Source organism: Macrotis lagotis, chromosome 1 (genome assembly GCF_037893015.1).
Source record: "Macrotis lagotis isolate mMagLag1 chromosome 1, bilby.v1.9.chrom.fasta, whole genome shotgun sequence".
Classification (NCBI taxonomy): domain Eukaryota; kingdom Metazoa; phylum Chordata; class Mammalia; order Peramelemorphia; family Peramelidae; genus Macrotis; species Macrotis lagotis.
Genome location: NC_133658.1, coordinates 539,329,381 through 539,351,865, shown reverse-complemented (window position 1 = coordinate 539,351,865; position 22,485 = coordinate 539,329,381). Strand labels below are relative to the sequence as shown.

General features: G+C 33.7%; 1 protein-coding gene across 1 annotated transcript in view; it reads left to right on the top strand.

Moving 5' to 3' along the window:
• Positions 1-22,485, top strand: part of PHEX (phosphate regulating endopeptidase X-linked) — a 256,040-nt gene that overhangs the window by 228,282 nt on the left and 5,273 nt on the right. Inside the window, exons 17-21 of the mRNA XM_074214253.1 lie at positions 115-186; positions 5,431-5,557; positions 11,324-11,389; positions 13,201-13,305; positions 18,756-18,832. Of these exons, the coding sequence (XP_074070354.1) occupies positions 115-186; positions 5,431-5,557; positions 11,324-11,389; positions 13,201-13,305; positions 18,756-18,832 (447 nt within the window). The remainder of the gene's footprint in view (positions 1-114; positions 187-5,430; positions 5,558-11,323; positions 11,390-13,200; positions 13,306-18,755; positions 18,833-22,485) is intronic.

Sequence of the window (22,485 nt, the reverse complement as noted above, 5' to 3'; positions counted from 1 at the left end):
TAGTTTGTATTCACTGCAATTGATTCAAAGGTAGAGAGTTATTTAATATTTAGAAGAATATGTTTCTGAGATTCACCCTTCTAACTTTCTCTTGTTTATATGTCTATGTTATAGGTCTCTGAGTTATGGTGCTATAGGCGTCATTGTTGGCCATGAGTTTACCCACGGATTTGATAATAATGGCAAGTAATGTTTCATATTTTAAAGTTCTCTTTTTTTAGAACTTCAAAGGATGGGTGCTAATTGTTGTCCTTTGTGAGGTCAGATTCAGAAAACTCCTTAGTAATTGAAGACAAATGGACTTCTATATTGGACCTCTAGGTCCAATTGCTTTCAGTTTATATCAGTTTTTAGTTGACAATCTGAAGGTTTTACCCATGTGCATGATGTTGATTTTTAGATGTTATATGTACATGAGGGTTATGACTGAGATAGGGTTCCCACTGAGACTTGCTGACTCCTGTGGACCAGGTTCTGCATTTTACATTATTCATTTCTTGACTTGGAAAGTGAATAAAAACAAATACAAAGGATCATGTTATCATAATGTGTAAGATAGAATATAACTCACAATAGAATGTAACTTAATTTTAGACAGTAGGAATTGACAGCATATGACATGACAACGAAGGGTTAATAATTCTTAAATCTTTATCATCCTTTTAAAAAATCCTTATTATCTATTATTATCTACATTATCTTTTGGGGAAAAATATTTTTAATTGTACTGCTGACCTTCCAATCACCTCCTCTAATGGAGAAAAAGAATCTAAACTAGAAATGGAATCCAGTGAATTCTATGACTTTCCTATAACCTAAACAGCTAGGTAGTGCAATGAAAATGATATTAGGGCTAGCGTCAGGAAGATCTGAGTTCAAATATAACTTTCTATATTTATTAGACATGTGGCCCTGCTCCAGTTACTTTGTCTACCTCAAGTTTCATCTGTAAAATGGGAGTAATAATAATAACACCTATTTTCAGGGTTATTGTGAAGCTCAAAAGGGATAATATTTCTAATGCACTAAGTTTGAAAGTCCCCTGTTTCATTGAAAGTCCATCTTTTCCCCTTAAAGAGGATGTTCATTTTTGCTGGGTAGTTGATTCTCAGTTGTAAATCAAAATCTTTTGCCTTCCAGAATATCATATTCCAATCCCTAGGAGCCCTTAATGTAGATGCTGCCAGATCCTGTTTAATCCTGACTATGGAGCCTCAGTAGTTGAATTGTTTGTTTCTGGCAGCTTTTAGAATTTTCTCTTTGATTTGGGAGTTTTGGAATTTGACTATAATATTCCTGGAAGTTTTTCTTTTGGGAATCTCTTTCAGGAGGTGATTGGTGAATTCTCTTGATTTCTATTTTACCCTCTGCTTCTAGGATCTCAGGGAAATTTTGATGTATTATTTCTTGAAAAATGAAGTCTAGGCTCTTCTCCTGATTGTGGCTTTCAGATAGCCCAGTAATTCTTAAATTATTTCTTCTGGATCTGTTTTTGAAGTCAGTTGGTTTTTCAATGAGATATTTCACATCTTCTTCTATTTTGGGCTTTTTTGGAAGTTTTATTCCTTCCTGATTTCTTTCAAAGTCATTAGCTTCCTTTAGTTGCATTCTGTATTTGAAAGAATTATTTTCTTCAGAGAGTTTTTTTTATTTCCTTTTCCAACTGGCCAATTCTGCTTTTTTAAGGCATTCTTCTCCTCATTTGCCTTTTGTTTTGCTTTTTCCATTAGGCCTAAACTGGTTTTTAACATACTATTTTCTTCAGTATTTTTTTGTATTTCTTTCACCAAAGTGTTGATTTGGCTTTCATGATTTTTCGGCATCACCCTCATTTCTCCTCCCAATTTTTCCTCCACCTGCCTTAATTGCTTTTCAAAGTCTTTTTTGAGCTCATCGATAGTCTGAGCCCATTTTCTATTTCTCTTGGAGGTTTTAGATACAGAATCTTCAATTTTGTTGTAATATGAGTATGTGTTTTTATTTTCCATGGGACTAAAGTAATTCTCTATGGTCAGATTCTTCTTTTTCTGTTGTTTACTCATTTCATCAGCCCAAGATTAATTTACAGCACTTCCAAGGCTTTGGGTTTTTTTTGGGGGGGGGAGCACCCCACTGTGACCTTTATTTCTTCAAGGTTTTATGCTCTCTTGCCTGTGCTTTGATATGTAGATGATCACTGTACTTCCCTCTGCCCTGGATTCGTAAGGAGGAGTCTTGCTTGTCTATCTTAGTATGAAAGCCCAACCTGTATCTGAGTGTGGGCAAACAGCAGAGGCCTACCCCGAGGGAGAGCAGAGAAATTTCTGCAGTCTTCCCTGACCCCCTTACAGTCTGTGGGCTGTGCTCTGGGTATGCAGGCTGCTTTCTCCAGATTCTCACTACAGGTTCTGCAGCTTGTGCTCCCTCACTCCACACTCATTCTGGTATAGCAGAATTCTCTCCCCACCCCTTCAAGCTGTTCTGGGGCTGTGCTGTGACTGGGGCTTTTTCCTATTCCCCGTCCTGGTGAAACATACCTTCCCTGAGGAACTTTTAAGTTATCTTGGACTGGGAAAATGTATCACTTATTCTTTCTGTGGGTTCTGCCCCTCTAAATTTTGACTAGAGTCATAATTTGTTGGCTTTTGGAGTTTTGGGGAAAAGGAGTTCCCCAGGAAATGCTGCCTTCATGCTGCCATCTTGGCTCTGCCCCTCCATAAATAGTATTTTCATAATTCTTATTTGTTTTAATATTATTCAAGAATGTTCCTCTCTGGTTCCATGTTCTCTTGAGAAACCACAGGATCTTCTGCCTCAGTGGGTGTTTCATTTTTCTTTCATTTACAAAACTTATCCATAGATTCCTGAACTCTTTTACCCGATCTGGAGGTCACATTTTCTTTTGCTTTTGCTATCTCCCCTGCTAGTTTATCTGTTTATGCTCAAAGTTTTTATTTTAGTTTTTTCTTCTTTCTAAGATGTTGATAATTTCAGTCATTTCCCTTTATTTTTCATGTAATAATTACTTTCAGACTGCTTTCCCTTTGATAGTAGTTTTTCTAGGACCTGGAGCACAAAGTCTCAGTCTTCCATCACCACTACTAACTTTTGATGGGTGGGAGAACAGAACTGCCTCTGGCTAGATGCTGGGCAGTTTCCCTTAGGCCATGTCTTGCTGAGTTTCCCTTTGTTTCTAGATCCTTTGACTAAGTTCTGCTGTAGCACGCAGCACTGCCAGGCCTCTACCATACCCTGAGTAATATGTTACTGCTTGATGAATCAAGGCACATAAATAAAGGGAGAAAGAGTTTAGTTCTGTTGTAAGTAGGTAGTTAGGCCTCCCTGCTGCTGGTAGGAGAGGATATGGTGGGGAAGCACATTAATATTTAGAGTTTAGAGATGAATACCATTGTTTTCTTTATCTCTTGTGCATAATTCCTATTTTGGAGAGATTTGAGAGATCCTGAAGATTGGAGGAAAATGCCTAGTACTTCATCTTGTAGATTATATGACTTCTAGTACACTTTTCCCTCTAAGATACTACAGTGACTGTAATAATGGGAATGCTACTTGATTCTTCATGTGCCTTCTGCATGGTAAACACTAACTAATTTTTTGTTCTAATTTTTTGTTGATTGATTGAGTCATTCAATTTCCTTTGTTGGTATGAGAAGATTGGTGGTTTCAATTAAATGCAAGAGGGAAGAAATTTGAGGGCAAGGTAGTTGTTGTGGATATCCTATTTGTGATATCTAGCTTTATCTTAAGCATTTTGAATGACTCAAGTTAATGCAAATATTTAAAGGAAATATTTGTGAGATAAACTGATGATTGTTCTTTATATCATGAAATCCAAATCAATGAATATTCATCTGTTTCAATAGGAGGCTTAAATCTACTTCAAATGCATTAAGACTGATTTTTTTCCATGTGGGGAAGGTATGAAGTGTTTATGAGTGGAATGAACAAATATAGATCATACATTTTTCTTCCATTTAATTTTATAGATTTTGGTTCTAAGTCTATGCCTTACAGTAATCTCCCTTATCCAAGTAGGACAGTGACTTTCCATTTCCCACTGGTTACTGGGAAGGGATATAACAGAGCCTTGATATGCCTCCCAGTTTCTATAGACTTAGAATAAACATTACTGGAGAACTGAGCCAGAGTCTGTAGCACAGCAGAATGATTTACTCATTGGGGCTATTCTTTTGGATCATGTGGAGATTTCACTGGTTGGATGTCATTGATTCACTGTCCTAAACAAGTCACAACAGGTAAAAGCAAAATATCCAGAATTACCTAGATGCTTGCAGAGCTAAACAAAAGAGTAATAACTGACATTTTTATAGAGCTCGAAAAGTGATGAAGATCATTAAATAAGAAATGAAACTAAAGTCCAGAGAGGGAAATAAAACCCAGAGGTATCCTTAGACTCTAAATCCAGTGTTCTTTAAAGGCAACTGGTGGCACAGTTGGACTTAGAGTCAGGAAGACCTAAATTCAAATTTGACCTGAGTCACTTACCTGTATGACCCTGGGTAGATTCACCCATCCTCAGTTTCTACATGTGCAAAATGGAGAAACTAAAAGCACCCATCTCTCAGAGTTGTGAGGATCAAACAAGATAATAATTATTTTATTTTATGACTGAATAATTTATTACTGAATAATTCTGCTTTCATTCCTCCCTTTCTCTCTCCCTTCCTTCCCTCCTTCTTTTCTCCTTTTCTACCTCTTCCCACCCTCCATCCTTCTTCCTTCCTTCCTTCCTTCCTTCCTTCCTTCCTTCCTTCCTTCCTTCCTTCCTTCCTTCCTTTCCTTCCTTCCATCTTACAAACATTGATCTTCACAAGTTTCTTGAAGTACATCACAATATGCATTCCTACTATATTGGAACAATGATGAGGTTGAGGAAACTAATATAGGGAGAATTAAGACATGAGACCAGGTCCTCTGCCTTCCAAATCTATACTTTTTCCTATTACTCTCCTGACTTTCTATCATATTTTCTTCATTTTTGTTATTTTAAAGGTACATTCAACTTAATTAGAAGAGAGAGAAAAATTCAGCTTCCACAAATTCTACTGCTACATTTTTCCAATCTTACATTCAACATTGGAGACAAACAAATTGCCCTTGGGAACTTTGGCTGCATAAAGTTGTTTATTGGAGACTTCTTTCCCTAGGCACAGATTTTGCAAGCATAGGGAGGGCACTAGGCCACCATATTCCCGACCTTGCTTTGTCCTCATCTCTGGCTATTCACACTCTGGGATACATCTGCCAAGGTTATGCAAACTCAGTCATTCTAGGCAACTAAATCACAGATTTCCATAAATCAGGAAAGAGGGAGGGAGAGTAGGCTAGGTTTGGGTCACAGAGAACAGGGAAAATATTAGCTTTATTATGTGACACCAAAATTCTCTACTTTTTTTTTTAACTAGGCAGAAAATATGATAAGAATGGAAACCTTGATCCTTGGTGGTCTACTGACTCTGAAGAAAAGTTTAAAGAGAAAACAAAATGTATGGTTAGCCAGTATAGTAACTATTATTGGAAGAAAGCTGGATTAAATGTAAGTAAAATCATGGAGTTTCAAACTCCAGGTAATTTCTTCTATGTATAATTTCCCCATTTTGAATGATGGTCAATCATGTTTGTACCTCTCATAAACCTATGGCTTATTTGATTATATTTTAGAAACTACCTCCCCGAATTATTATGAAGATTAAGTGGGTAATAATGATAAAGTGCTTAGCACAGTATCTGGCACATTGTAAGTACCATATATATACATATATATATATATATATATATATATATATATATATATGTATTTGCTATTATTGAGGGTAATGGAAAGTAGACAATCCTCAAACAGATAATTAATAGGTTTTAAAATCTGCTAGCAAATAATATGGTATGCAAACATTTAATATAGGGAAATCATTAGTGAAGAAACTTCCTCTAATTCAGGTACCTTTTTACATATATACATATATGTATATGTATGTATTTTTACAGAGAACTGTTTCTTTTTTAATTTTTGATTTCTTTTCTTTTTTATATTCCCTCCAATTATAAAAGAAAAAGAGAAATCTTTTATATATGTGTGTATATATGTACATATGTATCTATATGCATAAATATAGATATAGTCAAGAAAAACAAATTTTCCTAATAACCATAACCATAGACTAAGAAGTATCTTAGGTTACTGAAAGGGTAAGTGATTTACCCAGGATCACAAAACTAGTATATATCTGAAACAAGATTCAGTATTTGAGGCTGCTGTTTTTACTAACTTATAATTTTATGGAAATTTAGCTCTAAACTACCAGTATGTAGGTAGTTTAATCTGGACTAATTAGTGAATCAGTGAACATATCAGTAGTATAGATCTTTAAAAAAAGGTGATCATTTTTATTATTTTCAGGTTAGATGTTGTTTTAAAAGATTGACATTGAAAACAATGAAGTTTTAGTAGATACTTTACATATCCTGTAAAAGTAGAGACAGCAACTCAACCTCAATCTCTGAAAGACTCTATGAATCTCTATTTTCTAATCTGTGTTACAGGAATAATCATACCTCTTAAGTCTACTTTATAGGGTTGTTGTGCAAATCTAATAAAACCCTTTGAAAAAGTTGAAGTGCTAAATAAAATGTCAAAAATAGTGTAGGTACTGATGGTAATGGTGATGATAGTCCCCTAGAAAGAGAGCTGGCTTTGGAGACAGACTGTCTCAGTTCACACTTTCCTTGTCTTACTAGCTGACACTGAGGGCAGACAGCTGCTATATATTTGTAAATTAAGGATAGAATTTGGATTAATTTGGATCCTTTGAACTTATATCTATGTTCCTCACTTTAAGGAGCTCAGCCTTAGGCTTCAGTTTCCTCTTCTGTATAATGAGGGATTTGGACAAAGTGACCTTTTTAGTTCTAAATCTATGATCTTATGATTATAAAAGCTCCAATGCATTGCAAAAAAGGAACATAATTTACAGGTAGAGATGGTTTTTCCATTTCTTTTTCTAAGTGGTTACCTGATGTATCACAACTATGTCACTATAAGTCTGGAAACAATGTTTACTTTTCATTATACTGTCTATCTGTCCCTGGGAAATATGTTAATGGAAAAGTAGAAAGTAAATGAGGAAATAAGAGGCTTAGAAAATCTACAGGTAAACAATATAAAACTGATTCTGGAGTTGTTAACCACAAGTCAGAAACTAGGATGGCAGAGTAGTCAATTATTCATCAAACTTGTCTCACTCTGAGCAGAGTATCAAACTATTAATTTCTAGCAATAACATATTTCTTTGTTATCTTTTTACTTTACAATTCCTATCTTACAAAACTGAAAATCTTCGAGGTACTGGTCGGACTGGAGAAGATATTCTATAAGTTCAAATTATATATTATATGATACTACAAATGCTATGAGGATGGGGCCAGAAATGTATGGAATAGGTGACTAAAGGGTGCAGTGGTTAGAACTCCAAGACTGGAATCTAGGAGACAGGAGTTCAAATTTGACCTCAGACACTAGCTGTGTAACCCTAGACAATTCTCTCATTAAATGAATTAGAGAAGAAAATATCCAATCCAATCAAAAATATCCAAAATATTCAATTACTCCTATTATCTTTGTTAAGAAAACCCCAAAAGGGGTCATGAAGAGTCGGAAAAAACTGAAAAAAAAAGCCAATCATCTATAACTTACTCAATAGTGTCTAGTGTTTGCATGTCTCTAACCATGGTGCTATTAGGAAATAGCAGGATAAAGTCTAAGTCAGATAGTATTAGGTAGAGAATCAAACTTTACCATTCCAAACTTTCTACATTTTAAAATTTCATCTTATGTTGTAAATTAAAATTTATCTTATTTTCAGATTTCCAACAAAGTTGGGAGTGAGTGCTACTATTGTAGATAAAAGAATCAGAATCAAGAAAAAAATTCTAAGATATTAGAATAATAAGTTGACTCCAATAGGATGAGCTTTAGTTGAAATAAATGCCAATTATTGCATTTAGATTAAAAACATCACTTACTGTAGAAGTAAATGATGGGGTTGAAGTTACATGGAAAAATTGTAGTTCATATTAAAAATACCTGTAAACTCACAGTGGTATATTAGTATATTAATGGTATATACTCCTCCCCCCCTTTCACACACACACACACACACACACACACACACACAAACACATACACAAACACACACACACACACACACACACAGAGTTTATGTAATTTTAGGTTACATTAAGTGGTATGGTGTCCAAAATGAGAGCAATACAATATCTTGTTTTTATCAGACCCTATTTGGAATTCTTCAGCTGTTCTGGATACATTGACAAAAGATGACTTGTCCAAAGAATGGCAGCTGGAATGGTTTAGATTCTTGAAACCATGCAAGAAAAGGTCAAATGGAACATCTAGGAATATTGACCTTGGAGAAGAAAATATATAGGGAACTTAATTATGAACTTCAAATATTGGAAGGGTTATCCCATGGTAGACAAATCATATCTGTTCTGCTTGGCAGAGGGCATAAGTAGGAATAATGACTGGAAGTTAAAAATTTATTGGAATAACAAGATGGTACAATAGATAGAACCTTGGACATAGAGTTAGGAAGACCTGTGTTCAAATCAGGGACAAAGCTGCGTGACTCTGGGCAAGTCACTTAAGCTATATTTGCCAGTTCCTCAACTGTAAAATGGGGATAACAACATCATTGTGAGGCATCAAATGAAATAATATTTGTAAATTATGTGGCACAGTGCTTGATACATAGTAGGTACTTAATAAATGTTTATTTTTACTTAATATAAAAAAAGATTGCTCCACAATCAGAGTAATGGAGAACAAAAAGAACTGCCTGCTCCACTAGAGTGTTTTCCATCCTTGAAATGTTTTCAGGTATAGACTGAATGATCAATTATTAAAATTTTGTTGAGAATAATCTCCAGAGTCATCTTTAACATGGAGAATCTGTGAGTTTATAATGTGGCAGGGGTGAGGTGAAGATGATTCAAAGTTGGGACTGACAGTTGTATAGGAAGAAACAACAAAAAAAGAGAGATTAAATTATTTTTTCCTCCTCTTCATTTGATGGTCAGCATTTATGGAACACTAACGATATGTGGAGAGGCAATGTGTTATATTAGAAAGACATAGATTTAGAGTCTGAGGGCATAGGTTCAAATTCTGGCTATGCTACTTATTATGATGTGATCTTGAGCAAATCCTTCTTTCTTTGAACTTCATTTTCCCTAACTTGCAAAATGAAGGTCTTAGATGTGATGGATGTTTTTCTTCCTTTCTCTCTTTACCTTACCCCAATCCCTTGCAAATAGCCACAGATTATACTTCATCTGAAGAGTCATTATGTAGATGGATGCTTTTGGTCCCAGGAGGAGAGAATGAAAGTATTTGTGGTTGACACAGCACAAATCCATCTCTCCAACTGGAAAGCTAACTCAGATAATATAGATCTTCCTCATTTTTGTATAATGGGGATACAATTTAGATTGGATTGATTTTGTTGGATTCTGGCATATGGTTTCAGTTTGAGGAGCCTAGCCTTAGATATCTTTGACTGGAAAATAATTGGAATCTTTTTCCCCAGGCTAATTTAATGATCTGATGAACAAGTTTTAGTGGCTATAACTGGGGGAAAAAACTTACTGCTATTAAAAGGGGAGCTAAGTAAGTCCATGTGATTGATTTCCTCAAATGTTAGAAATTTCTGGTTAGCATTGTTTACTGTTTTACCAGTGCTTAGCAGAGTTCCTGGTTCATAGTAGGCACTTAAATGTTTTTGAATTGAATGTATTGAATTGTCAACAGACGATCCCAGCTTCATGAAACTTACATGAAAACTAGGTTTATTACCAGAGAAATGAGCCTGCATGTGGAACAATAAATCAGAACAAGTGTTTACAATCCATAGAGAAGTTTGCATATTTATGACAGTACAACAATGAAAGTGGAAAGCAGAAATTTCTTCCTTAAGGGGAGTGGTATGAGAGAGGAAAGGTACTATAAAGGTGGGAAAAGGATAAAACCTCTCCTGAAGGAGAGGAGCAAGGTGATAGCTAAAGAGATATTCTTTTCTCTTGAGAACTGCTAGACCATGAAGATAGGATGGTCTGCTGATTGACAATAGTCCCAAACTATATAAACAGTTTCTCAGCCTGGTACAAATTGTCAGATGCTTATCCTCAGTATCAAGGATACATAGGGAAATCAGCTTTGGATGGTAATAACACATTATATCAGCTTGGGGTTGGAGTGAGGGTTTGTTGTTGACACATTCAGGGCCTCCTGCATACTCTGGGTCCAATGTTTCTGGAAAATTTGGCAACTCAAGAAGACAGATTAAGTTGGATTCAGAGCAAAAGAACTAATCAAATAGATAACTGAGAAGTATTGTAGAATAACAGGTAGAACTACCTATGTTGCTGGATAGAGTCAGGATGATATGGCTTCAAATTCTACCTCAGATTTTATGATTGTATTATCATGGTTGTGAAAAGTCAAGTAACCTTTCTGAGCTTCAGTTTCTTCATCTTCATAATAATAGCACCTATCTTGTCAGAATTAAATGAGGAAATAGATGCAAAGACCTTCAAAAATATTTTTATGCATACTATGTTGGGAGGGTCCTAGTTAACTCCCTCATTTTACATGTGAAGAAGTATGTGAAGGATTCAGAGAAGGGATATGATTTCACCCAATTCACCTAGTATATAAGAATTAGATCTGGGATTTCAATTCTAAGAATTACAGGCCTCCTGAATTCCTTTCACATTGCCAAGCTACCTCCTCCTTTAAATTCTGGAAGAAAAAATAAATGGAGAGTAAGGGTTGGTAACCTCTGCAAGCTATCATCTCTGTATGCTTTGTTAATTTGTGGAGAACAATGCATACCCACATTCAGAATACTATTTGGATGATCAGCTATAATTAAAGAATAATCAGTTTTATTGATATTCTCTTTTCCCTAAAGTCTGAGCCACTTGATATTTTGTTACATTTTATTTTAGCCTACTAAATTGGCATGAAGGAGTGTTTGGGGTGGGGGGATATGGGGGAGAGCAAGGCAGAAGCATAAGAAGACATAAATCATCACCCTGAAGAGTACCTTTCAAGGCTTAGTTTGCAATCACAAAATATACGATGACTTACTTTGATTTATTAGACATAATTTTCCTTTTAAAACATGCCTAGTGTGGTGTTTGCTTTAATATATTGTGCCTTAGCTTGAATGATATTTGGCAGTGAAGCTGTCTAATGGGATCCTTTTTTCCCTCTCCTGTTTTTTAGGTGAAAGGGAAGAGGACATTGGGAGAAAATATTGCAGATAATGGAGGTTTACGAGAAGCTTTTAGAGTATGTATTACTGTGTTTTCCATGATATTTTAAAAAGGAGTATATAAAATTTATATAGGTGTACCTAACTTCATACATATTCCAGAGAGGGTTGTGACAAAGAAAATTTATTGAATTGTGTTTTTTTACTGACTTCCATTATAAAAATGGATATATATATATATATATATATATATATATATATATATATATATCTGCACATATATGTACTTGCATCCACATATAGTCTTGACTTCTGGTACAAAATCACAGTTAAGAATGTTATATATTTAATAGATGTTAGAATTTCTAGTTAGCAACTTTGTGGTAGCATTAAAAATACAGTTACATATTGTTCTTCCATGAAAATCTGCCACAATGCCACACTGTATCTTGGAGGTAACCCAGAATTCTCAAGAACCTCTATTTCCTTGTGCTAACAGGTTGTAATCTCTGATACATTCGTCCAAGTTGGAAGGACTTCAAGTAGGGATCCAGAAACAGTCTATATATCTGTTACATAATTGTCAGAATTTATATATTATTAAAGATATTCCTTAACATAAAGTTTCCCCTTCCCCAGTAAAGCATTTTTTCCTCTGTAGTAACACACGAAAGAAATTTTACTAAAATGTTAAAGGATTGTGATTTGTATGGGAGTTTTCAGAGTAACCACACTAATAAAATCAAATAAAAGTAATTAGTATCAGAGGAAATAAGAATGGGGGTAAAACTATAATTTCATTGGTAAAAGGGACTCCCAGGGACTCCCAGGAGAGGAAATGCCTCCTATCATTTTATACAGAAGAGCAATCTAGAGCACTGAGAAGTCCAGGGTCATATATGTATCAGACTAGGACTCATATTCAGGTCTTCCAGATTTCAAGTTTAACTCTCTATTCACTAATCAAACCATTTTCATTAATATTGCATAAAAAACTTCCATCTGGGGATAAATATGCATGAGGGGATATTTTTTTTAATCTAGCTATAAGTAATCTCATTTAAAATTCCCATGTTCGTAGGCTAAAAGTTATTATGATAGTTCATTTTGTATAGCTTTTTGATCCCTGGTAAGAGCAAAGGTAATTGTTTAGTTATTTAAGTTTGGGTCCAAACCTATGATTTCTTCTGTGTAGAGGATTCCTGTACAATTTGGAAATTACCTCTGTTCATGAAAAGCAAGTATAACTTGTTCATAGTTATATAACTAATATATCAGAGACAGACTTAAATCTAGGACTTCTTGATTCCAAGGTCAATATTAGAGAAGTTTGGTTTTTTATATATATATATATATATATATATATATATATATATATATATATATATATGTATATACATTTATGATTATATTATCCAAACTTCTCTAATTGCTTAAATAAGAACTTTTATTTATAGTTGTTTAGTCCTTCATGGTATATTAATTCTGTTAATTCGGTATTTTTTTGTAAGTTTGCTAGTACTTGTATTCCTTGGTGAACTACTGGACAATCTAACATTTCTATGAGCCTCCTCCAATAAATATAATAATTATATAGTAGTATATTATATCATTTACAAGTGATGAATTTTTGCATAGCATATTTTCTCTAATCACATCTTATTTCATATTGAGGTGGAAATAGTTCAGTGGAAATAGTGCTGAATTTTAAATCAAAGGACCTGAGTATGAATTCCAGATCTACTACTTTAACCTGTGTATCCTAGGACAAGTCACCTAGGACTAGATATTGTCTAAAGTCCCTTTCAGCTTTAGATCTATATAGTTTTATGATCTTGAAATTGCTAGCAAAAATAACAAAAACACTCACTCTATTTTTTCCCTCTAGGCTTATAGGAAATGGATAAGTGATAAGAGGCAAGGAGTAGAAGAAGATCTTCTGCCGGGCATTAAATTCACTAACAATCAACTTTTCTTTCTGAGTTATGCTCATGTGAGTAGCATTACAAAGAGTGATTTAAATATGGAATGTGTGACTTAGGCTTATTCTCCTAATTAAAATTCTAAAAAAAGTTAAATGAGATAAATTTCAAGTTTCCTCTAGCTCCTTACAGTGTACAAAATAGAATTTCAGTCTTTTTATTAACTTCTTTTGCAGCTTAACAAACCACTCTATGACTGCAGTGACTATGGATCTCTGTCCATGGATCTGAACCCCAATATTGGGAACACTCAGTGGGGCAGCTAGTAGATAAGTTCAGGAGTCAAGAAAATTCATCTCCCTGAATTCAAACCTGGTCTGAGGCACTAACTGTGTGACCCAGAGCAAGTCACCTAACCCTTTTGCTTCAGTTTCCTCATCTGTAAAATGAACTGGAGAAGGAAATGGTAATTCACTCTGGTATTTTTACCTAGAAAACCCCAAGTAGTGTTACAGAGAGTTAAATACAACCAAAATACTTAACAACAGTGCCAGATGATTTATGTTCTTGCTCACAATAGTTCTATCTTTTCTACTACTTCCTTTTTTGATGTTTGAATAGGGTATCTTTCTGGAGAGGGTTCAATAAATTGTGCATGCTTTGGTGCTTATATGTCTTTCCTTTTTTTAAACATTTAATTTTTATTTATTTTTCCTCATTGCTGCTCATATTTCACTATGCCTTCTAGTTTTCTGGAAAAGCTTTCTGACAAAACAAACCAGCTCTTAGTGGAACTGGACTTCTGGGGGATTATAGTTCTGTCATGGTTTATTTCTCACCCTTGCCATGTAAATCAATTTGTCCTGACACTTGAAGGGGACAATGACTTTTATGTGTTAATAGGAGTGAAATTTGCTTGAGAATTCATGTCCATGTGTGTGCATATGTGAATGTGTGTGTGTGTGTTTGTTGGGGAGACCATAAAGCAACTTCAGAGTGGTTCAGTCTATAAGATGTTAGAGGCTATGATGTGATAGGCCTTATTCTATCCTATCTCCAGGTTTCTTCATGAATCATTTTTTCCTGTATCCATAATCATAGAATTATATAATTTACAAGCTGGAAAGGACCCCAGAGACTGTCTATTTGTATCTATATTTACATAAAAATCCTCCTCTACTCCTTAAATAGGAGACTTATTACTGAAAAAAAGGAGTCTCAGTTAACTTGTGGAGCTTTTTCCTTATATTGCTCCTCATGTTTTCTCCTTAAAATTTACATGTCTTCTTTCTGGAGACAAGAAGATTAAACAATATTACTCTTCCATATGACAAATCTTCAAATATATTGTTACCATTACCCATGCTAAAAAAAAACCACCCTAAAATTTCTTTAATTGAGCCCCAAATACTATAAACTATGAGTTTATAGATAGCAATATGTTCCAGAACCTGTTATAATTAATATTTTATAAAGTAATCATATAAAAAAGTCATTTTCTCAGTCCTTAACTTCCTTGACTACTCCATTTATTCACCACTCTGGGTGTCCCACTCTAGGTGTCTCCTTTCTCATTTCCATGACTCTTTAAAATCTAATTCTCTTTATATCATTCTGACTATTCTTGATTTGTCTCTTTTGCAGGCTTTTTCTTCATCTTCTTGCCCCTTAGCCCTGGCTTTCTCCTAGGGATCTGAAGCTTAGCCTCAGATCAAATAACATTTTCTACAGGAAGCTGTTCTTGATCTGTTAGTACCTTCTCTTGTGAGATGACTTTTCATCTACTCTGATATATTTTGTAATTATTTTGTTAGTTTTTCTCTTCCTCTAAGAAAGTGAGCTCCTTAAAGGAAGAGATTATACTAGGCTTTCTTTGTATTTTCCAATTCTCATCATAGTGCCTTAATAAATTCTAGTTGACTGACTATTGATGACTGTAGATTTTGGATCAGAAATAGGCCAAAACAGAAAAAAGTAAAATTGATTTGAACTTTTAGAAAATATTAGCTATTTGATGAAAGATTGGGAAGGACTAGAAGTTCTTATAATTTATAGATGGATTATTAATTTCTATTGGTAGAAACAATAATTTATAATATGTCTATAGTCATCTATAACATGGCTACAGTCTGCATTTGAAATGTGTTCTAAACATACCCCTACAACCTAATTCTGATTTAAGAAAGAAAAGGATGTTTAGACTAAAAGAAGGATGATCTCATATGACCCAGAGCATTACTAATGAATTTGCCTTAGGGAGACCCTCACTGACAGGGTGGGTCAGTTGTAAATCAATTTCAATTTGAAAGGTTACTTTGAAAATCTTGCAGCACATTGGATTGAAATTGTTTTTATAAGTGAATTGGACAGGCTTTTTTTTCCAAGAAAGTAAAAAAAAAGGTAAAGGATGCAATATCCTTTCAGAAATTTCCCAAATGATATAAAAGATAGTGAGGAAAAGAGAAGAGTAGAAACAAATTTGCTTTAGTTAGGTCTTGGAAAAACAGTGAACAATTGAATTCCAAAGTGGAACTTTAAAAAAATCCAATTCAGAGTGGCAATATCTGCCTATCTGCTCCTATGAATAGGAACTTTTGATATAATTTTTAAAAAACAATCTATTTGAAATTATAAGTATTCAAATGGATTAAGAGATTAATTTTTTTGATGAGAATGCAGAAAATGAATTTTGGGTGTTATAATGTTAGTTTGTCTTCTGATGTGAATAAGAGAATCCTAATTAATTTTATTTTTTCTTTTCCCAACTAGATGGTAAGTTCCTGTTAATATGTAATATTTTGGGGGATTCACTCATTGCATCAATTCAGCAACTATTTATTAATCACCTACTATGTCTAACACACTATACCTTTGTACTTGGTTAACTTCAAGGGATGGTTCTAGCTGAGATTTAACAGGAAACTCCTATGATTCACATTGATAGAACTGCCAACATGGTGCTTTTTCTGCCATCTTGTATTGATTAATGATAATACTTCATTTCTATTTCTAAAACTCATGTTGTGAAAATGAAATATTAATGCTGTCCTCTGTTTTAAATTTGTCTGATGGAAATAATTCTTATTATTTCAAAATTGTTATACATACTAGCATTTATAGCTTAGATAGAGAACTAATCATAGGTCTTCCACCCATGCCATTAGAAAGTTTTCTACCTGGAGACAATTTGTGGTAATATTTATCTTGATCAGATGAAGATAACAATATGTTATCAAAGAGTTTGGGGTTGGCATTCTAGAATAATAGTCACTTAATCTTCTACTAAAACTACTAAATTACTTCCTTGACTGCTCTTTACCAGGATTGAAAAGGCTATTTCTATGGTCAATATCTTAATACTTGAATGGAAATGAGAACATTACCTGAAGGTCTTAATTTTACAGATGAGGAAACTGAAACTAAAGGAATTTCCCAAGATTGCACAGGTAGGAAATGATGAGACTGGAATTTAGAACAAAGACAAATATTTGGCCAAATCTACTAGGTGGAAAGGAATGAATGAATGGTGAATGAAAGGATACAAAAGTGCATAATTAGTGCTTATGTGCACAGCACTGGGAATCAAAAGGAAAAAAAAATAGAATCCCTTCTCTCAAGTAGCTCACATTCCTAATTGGGGAGACAACATGTAGAGAAAGTTTCAACTGCAAGTCACATATAAAAGTCCTATAGTCCATAGGGTATGAAGACAAAGCAAATGGTAATAAATCTATTTTAATGTTTCCAAAGCAAAAGTTTTATCTCTTTATGATTTTGACTCCTCTGATAGTGCTAAGGACTGCTGGTCACTTCTGATTCTTCAAGTGGCAGCTTCAGCATCTGCAGAAGTAGTTGCCAGGTTGTATCTCCATGGGCATTACTCCATGATGGCTATGGGAGTTGAACTGGTGACAAATTCAGTGGTTTGGGGGCATTGGTATTCCTAAGACTCTTGAACTTATTTGCTGATTGGTAATAGTGACTGGTAGATTTTAGGAGTTGGAAAAATAGTTCAGTTTTGACTGAACTACACAGTATTGAAAAATAACCCTCCCTCCTTTTTTTCCTGAATAGTAAACAACAAAAATCTGATGATTTACTTCCTCTTCTGCTGTAGATTGAATAACAAAACATGATTCAACTATCTCTAACTTACTTAGGCTGAATACATAAAACTTTGTTACACATAGTACTCTTTTACTGTGCTGGACTCCACAAATGTTGCATCCAATATTCATCTACAGACTTTCCATATCAATATTCTTATACAGATAGACTATACTTCATTTCCCCATTCAAATACTATAGAATGTATATTCTAAGTACATCTGGAAAAGCTATACAACCCAAATATGAAACATGGAAAGAAGTTACTACCAACAAGTCATCTTCCTTTGTGTGCAAATAAATTTCTTTTTCTTTCAGTTTGAATTCTTACTTTATTTGACTTATGTAGACCTGCTAGTGGGTGATATTTTCCTTGAACGCTTAAAATACTGAGGTTAAGGAAGTACTCATTAGCAATTAGCATGATTTCATGAATTTTTCTGTTAAGTATTGGGCTGTTTGAGAGTAGGAGTAAAGTGAGAAGTACCCAAAGTTGGGAAGAGATACCCAAAGTTGAAAATTAGCATAAAGAAAGTGAAGGGAAAGTCAAAGGGGAAGAGGATTTAAGGATGGAAGAAAAGGTATTATTGAAATAGTTGAAGGTAAACAGAGAAAAGAGAAGTCAAAGTAGATAGAATGGGAAAATCAGTAAGAATGAAAGGAATGAGAATAATGATGAATATATTGAACATGATATGAATATATATGGGAAGCATAAGAAAGAAGGAAAATAGAAGGTCATATGACTATAGAGTGGATTTCAAATTTTAGACTTTGGAGATGGAACAATTTTGATCAACAAATGGAAAGTTTGTTTAAGTGAAGGGGATTAGAAGGTAAAGGAATTGAAGAATTAAAGATACTCTGAGGATAGGATGTTAGAAGTATCATCAATGCAGATATTAGAGTCTCTAAGGCTGATGACTTGATAAGGAAGGGAGAGGATGACTATGAGTTAGTTGCAAAAGTCAGACCATATTCCATCATCTCATGTAATACTTGAAGATATTTTAATATTGAATTGAATGGACATGTCTAAAAACTGGTGGCAGATATTATACAAACTTATGTTTCAATGAAATGAATAATGAAGTGAATAGAAATGAAGTGAATAAATGAAGTGAATAAAATTACCTTAGCATTTATTTTTCTCTAATTTAAAAGATTTGACCTCATCTCATACTTCCTAATTGACTCAAATTGTTGAAGTGTTCTGCATGACAAAACTTTTCATTCTGAGGATCCTATTGTTCTCAAAGGAACTATCAAACATTTTAACAATTGTTGGTCATGGGCTACATAATTATTTTGCAATATGACATTTCATTATAATATTTGGTACTGTAAAAAAATACTGTTAAAAAATATGTAACTGGTAGAGAAATTTAATCCATGTGCTGAATCTCTATGTCAGGTGAGGTGCAACTCCTATCGACCAGAAGCTGCAAGAGAACAAATCCAGATTGGTGCTCATAGTCCTCCACAGTTTAGGTAATGTGCACCATGGTTTTTCCTTATGTGATTTACAAAGTAATTGGTTCCTACAAAATTCTATTATTTGCATCTGCGAGTTTACAAAATTCTATAAACATAAAATTCTTTTAAATAGGGTTTGTTTTATTCTTTGCAATTTGAATCTCCACCACTTATCACATCAGCTGCACTTAATACATTCTGGTTGACTGACTGATGAATCACTTATTAGGATATCTTCTTGACAGATAACAGTCTTATTCAAAAAGTGGTCATGTGATTTTTCCAAAGAATGCCATGGCAAATTAATAGTATCACATTATATTAAACCCTCTATGAATAGGCATTTCAATTTAACAACTAATATATTAAGCATTTATTGTGTTCAGAAGTTTATACTATTAAATGCAGAATTTATATGAAAGATGATGTTTGTCTTAATGGAACTTACAGTTTACTAACCCTTCACACATGAATATATCAATTTAAAATGAATACTAAAAATATTTAATGATATCATTGTGTGCTCTGAATTATCAAAGAAAGATTATATTATTGTCAATTTAGTATGCTGTTTTTAAAACTTTGAAAATTTATGATTCATGAGTTTTAAATATTAGAACTTTCTGTTTAGAGTATTTAATTAAACAGAACACCTGAACCTATGTCCCTGGAAGATTTTCTAAACAGGAAATGGATGAATTACCTATTATATTTCTGGAACTGTGATAGATGTTGAGGTTACATGTTCCAATGGCAATGGTATCCATGCAATGTTAAGAGATGTTGAATTCCCAGCATGTTTGGCAGACTCCTATTAAATGAAGGCTATTGGAAAGACTTTGAAAGGAGTCAGAGAGAGAGAATAGTTGTGGATAAGCTTTGTAGGGCATAGTCAGATGAATGAGATCACAAATGTATCAGTTTCATAACATCTCCAATTATTTATCTAGAATTTGAGATTTTCTAAACAGGAAGTGGATGAAGTCTTGATATGCTTCTGTCTGGTTTATTTATATTGAAGAACAGTCCATTTTAAACCACTAATTTATTCATTCTCTCAATAATCAATCATTATATACCTCATTCTCAGATTTGAACTAGATACTCCAATGAGAATACTTAGTGCTTGATAAAAATAATCACATTTTGCACCATATAGTTTTGAGCTACTTCAGGTTCTAATGTCCTTTTCATGGTTATACACAAAGTTGTAAGAGAGGAAGAATCTTTTACAAACTGAATTTGAACCATTTTCCACTTGTCACAAAGCTATACCAATTTGAAATTAAAAACTTAGAATTATTTGGTTCTGTACTACTTTGTAATTTTTTAAAAAAAATTATAGATTTCCACAGGTGTGAACAGGGAATTGAAGTCAGGAATCTAAAAAAAGCACCATTCATTCAATAACATTCAACAGAGATTTTGTATGCATAGCAGTATGCTTTATGTTAGGAGGAGTACATAATTGAGATAAGATAAAATCTTTTTCTTGTTGAACATACATGCTAGTGAAGTAGAGCACTTTGACAGATATATAGACATCACGTCTTATTGTGTATTATAGTTAAGTGCATTAGAGTGGTGCAAAAATGTGTTTTGTTAGGTCTGAGGGAGAAGGCTGTTACTGAATTATGGTCCTTCATGCAGCGCACACAGGCTTTGAGTTAGGCATTATTTTTTCAGAGTTATATAGGAACTCAATAGAAAAAGAATCATAGAAAGCAACCTGAGTGAAGGCATGAAGTTGAAAGAATTAGGCATGTCTTGTGGCCAGAAAGAAGTTTAAATTGGATATTTAACATTTATTCAATATTGCTTTCTATATGTTGAATGTAGCTATCTTATTATTAATAGTTTGAAGGGATAGTGATCCAAAATTTCCTCTATACTTCAGGAGTTTTATTCATTCTCTCCAGTAAACGAACCATAGCAAACTTTTCACAAGTTGACTGTAAATTCCCTACCAACATAAAAATCTAATCATTGTGTTGGAAATTTTCTCCCACTGTGCTAAACTACCCTGAAAGACTGGCTGCATGTAATTGACTAAAGTATGCTTCCACTGACAAAGGATGAAGATAAAAAAATTTGATTAATTGCTCAGCAAAATGGTTTTAGAGTTGACTGCTGCATGTACTCCCAAGTACTTTCCCACAACATAAGATTATATACAATCACAAAAAGTTTATTTTATCAATTTTCAGTTAGTAAAACCATAAAAATATACTTATAGTCAGGGTATTTTATTTAAGAGATATACTATTATATTTATTTGCATACATGAAAGTAACAATATAGAAAAAGATCAGTAATCTAGATTTTGGGATCTCTGATCAACTTCTTGAAAGTACAGTTGGGTGAGAAATAAAATAGGAGTGATGGACAGGTTTTTCCCTTGGCTTTTAGATATAAATGCAAAAATATTGGCATCTATGCATTGTAAAGAGAACATGTGCTCTTCAAAACACTGGATGGATCATTCTGTGGCAAACTTACTAGAGTTGCACAGAATGGGCAGGTATACATGCATAAATTATAATCTATATCATTGGTGGAAATATCCACCTTGAGATCACATTGGAGTATTAGATTTTCTATAATAACTAGAGAAAGCAAGAGCAGTCAGATGATGATCCACATTAATCAATCAATCAATCAACAAGCATATATTAAGTACCTATTACATTTTTGGAACTGATAGATGTTGGGTTACATGTTCCAATGGTATCCATACAATGTTAAGAGGTTTAGGATTCCCAGCATGTTTGGTAGACTCCTATTGAATGAAGTTTATTGAAAGACTTTGAAAAGAGTCAGAAAGAGAGAATAGTTGTGGATAAGCTTTGTAGGGAGAAGTCAGATGAATGAGATCACAAATCTATCAGTTTCATAAGATCTCCAACTATTTATCTAGAATTTGAGAAAATTATGAAGTAGAAATATCTTTATTAAAAGGGAGCTTTAAATAAAAAGTAGGAAGTTCCCTGGAAATCTAGTGTTCACCAGGGAAAGAAGATCATTGGGACAAAGAAAAATACCAAATAGTGAATGAGCCATGCTCTTTGAAGTGCTAAATAATCCTAATTGGAAGTCTTTAGTTAAATAAATTATGAGCCTATACAATTTATCAACTTCTTGAACAATATTTGTTTATATATCCATCAATGTTTCCTATGCCCCAAAGTTTCTTCTTTGACTGTGGCAAACACAATTCAAAGACCATTTTATGGGCAGAGAATTATGTTCTTGGATATAGAATTTATATGAAATAGGGTGCTTATCTTTATGTAACTTATAGTTTACTAACCCTTCCGACATCAATTTAGCAATTTAAAATGGGCAAAGTATTGTATGATGACATTGTGCCTTCTGAATCATCAAATAAAGTTTATAAAATGAAGTGTTCTAAAACTTTGAACATTTATAATTCATGCATTTTATACATAAGAACTTTCGGTTGTTAGTATTTGATTAACCAGAACACCTGATGCAGAAATCCTTCCTGATGTTTCTACACCATTAGTCAGTGACAGTCATCTCAATCAGACCTACCATAACTCTTTTTTTTGCTCTTCTTATAATCATTTCAGTATAATAGACAGTAATACAAGGTGTCTGTGTATAGAATAATGAACCCTTAAACTTAAGGCCAATTAAGGGGAAGT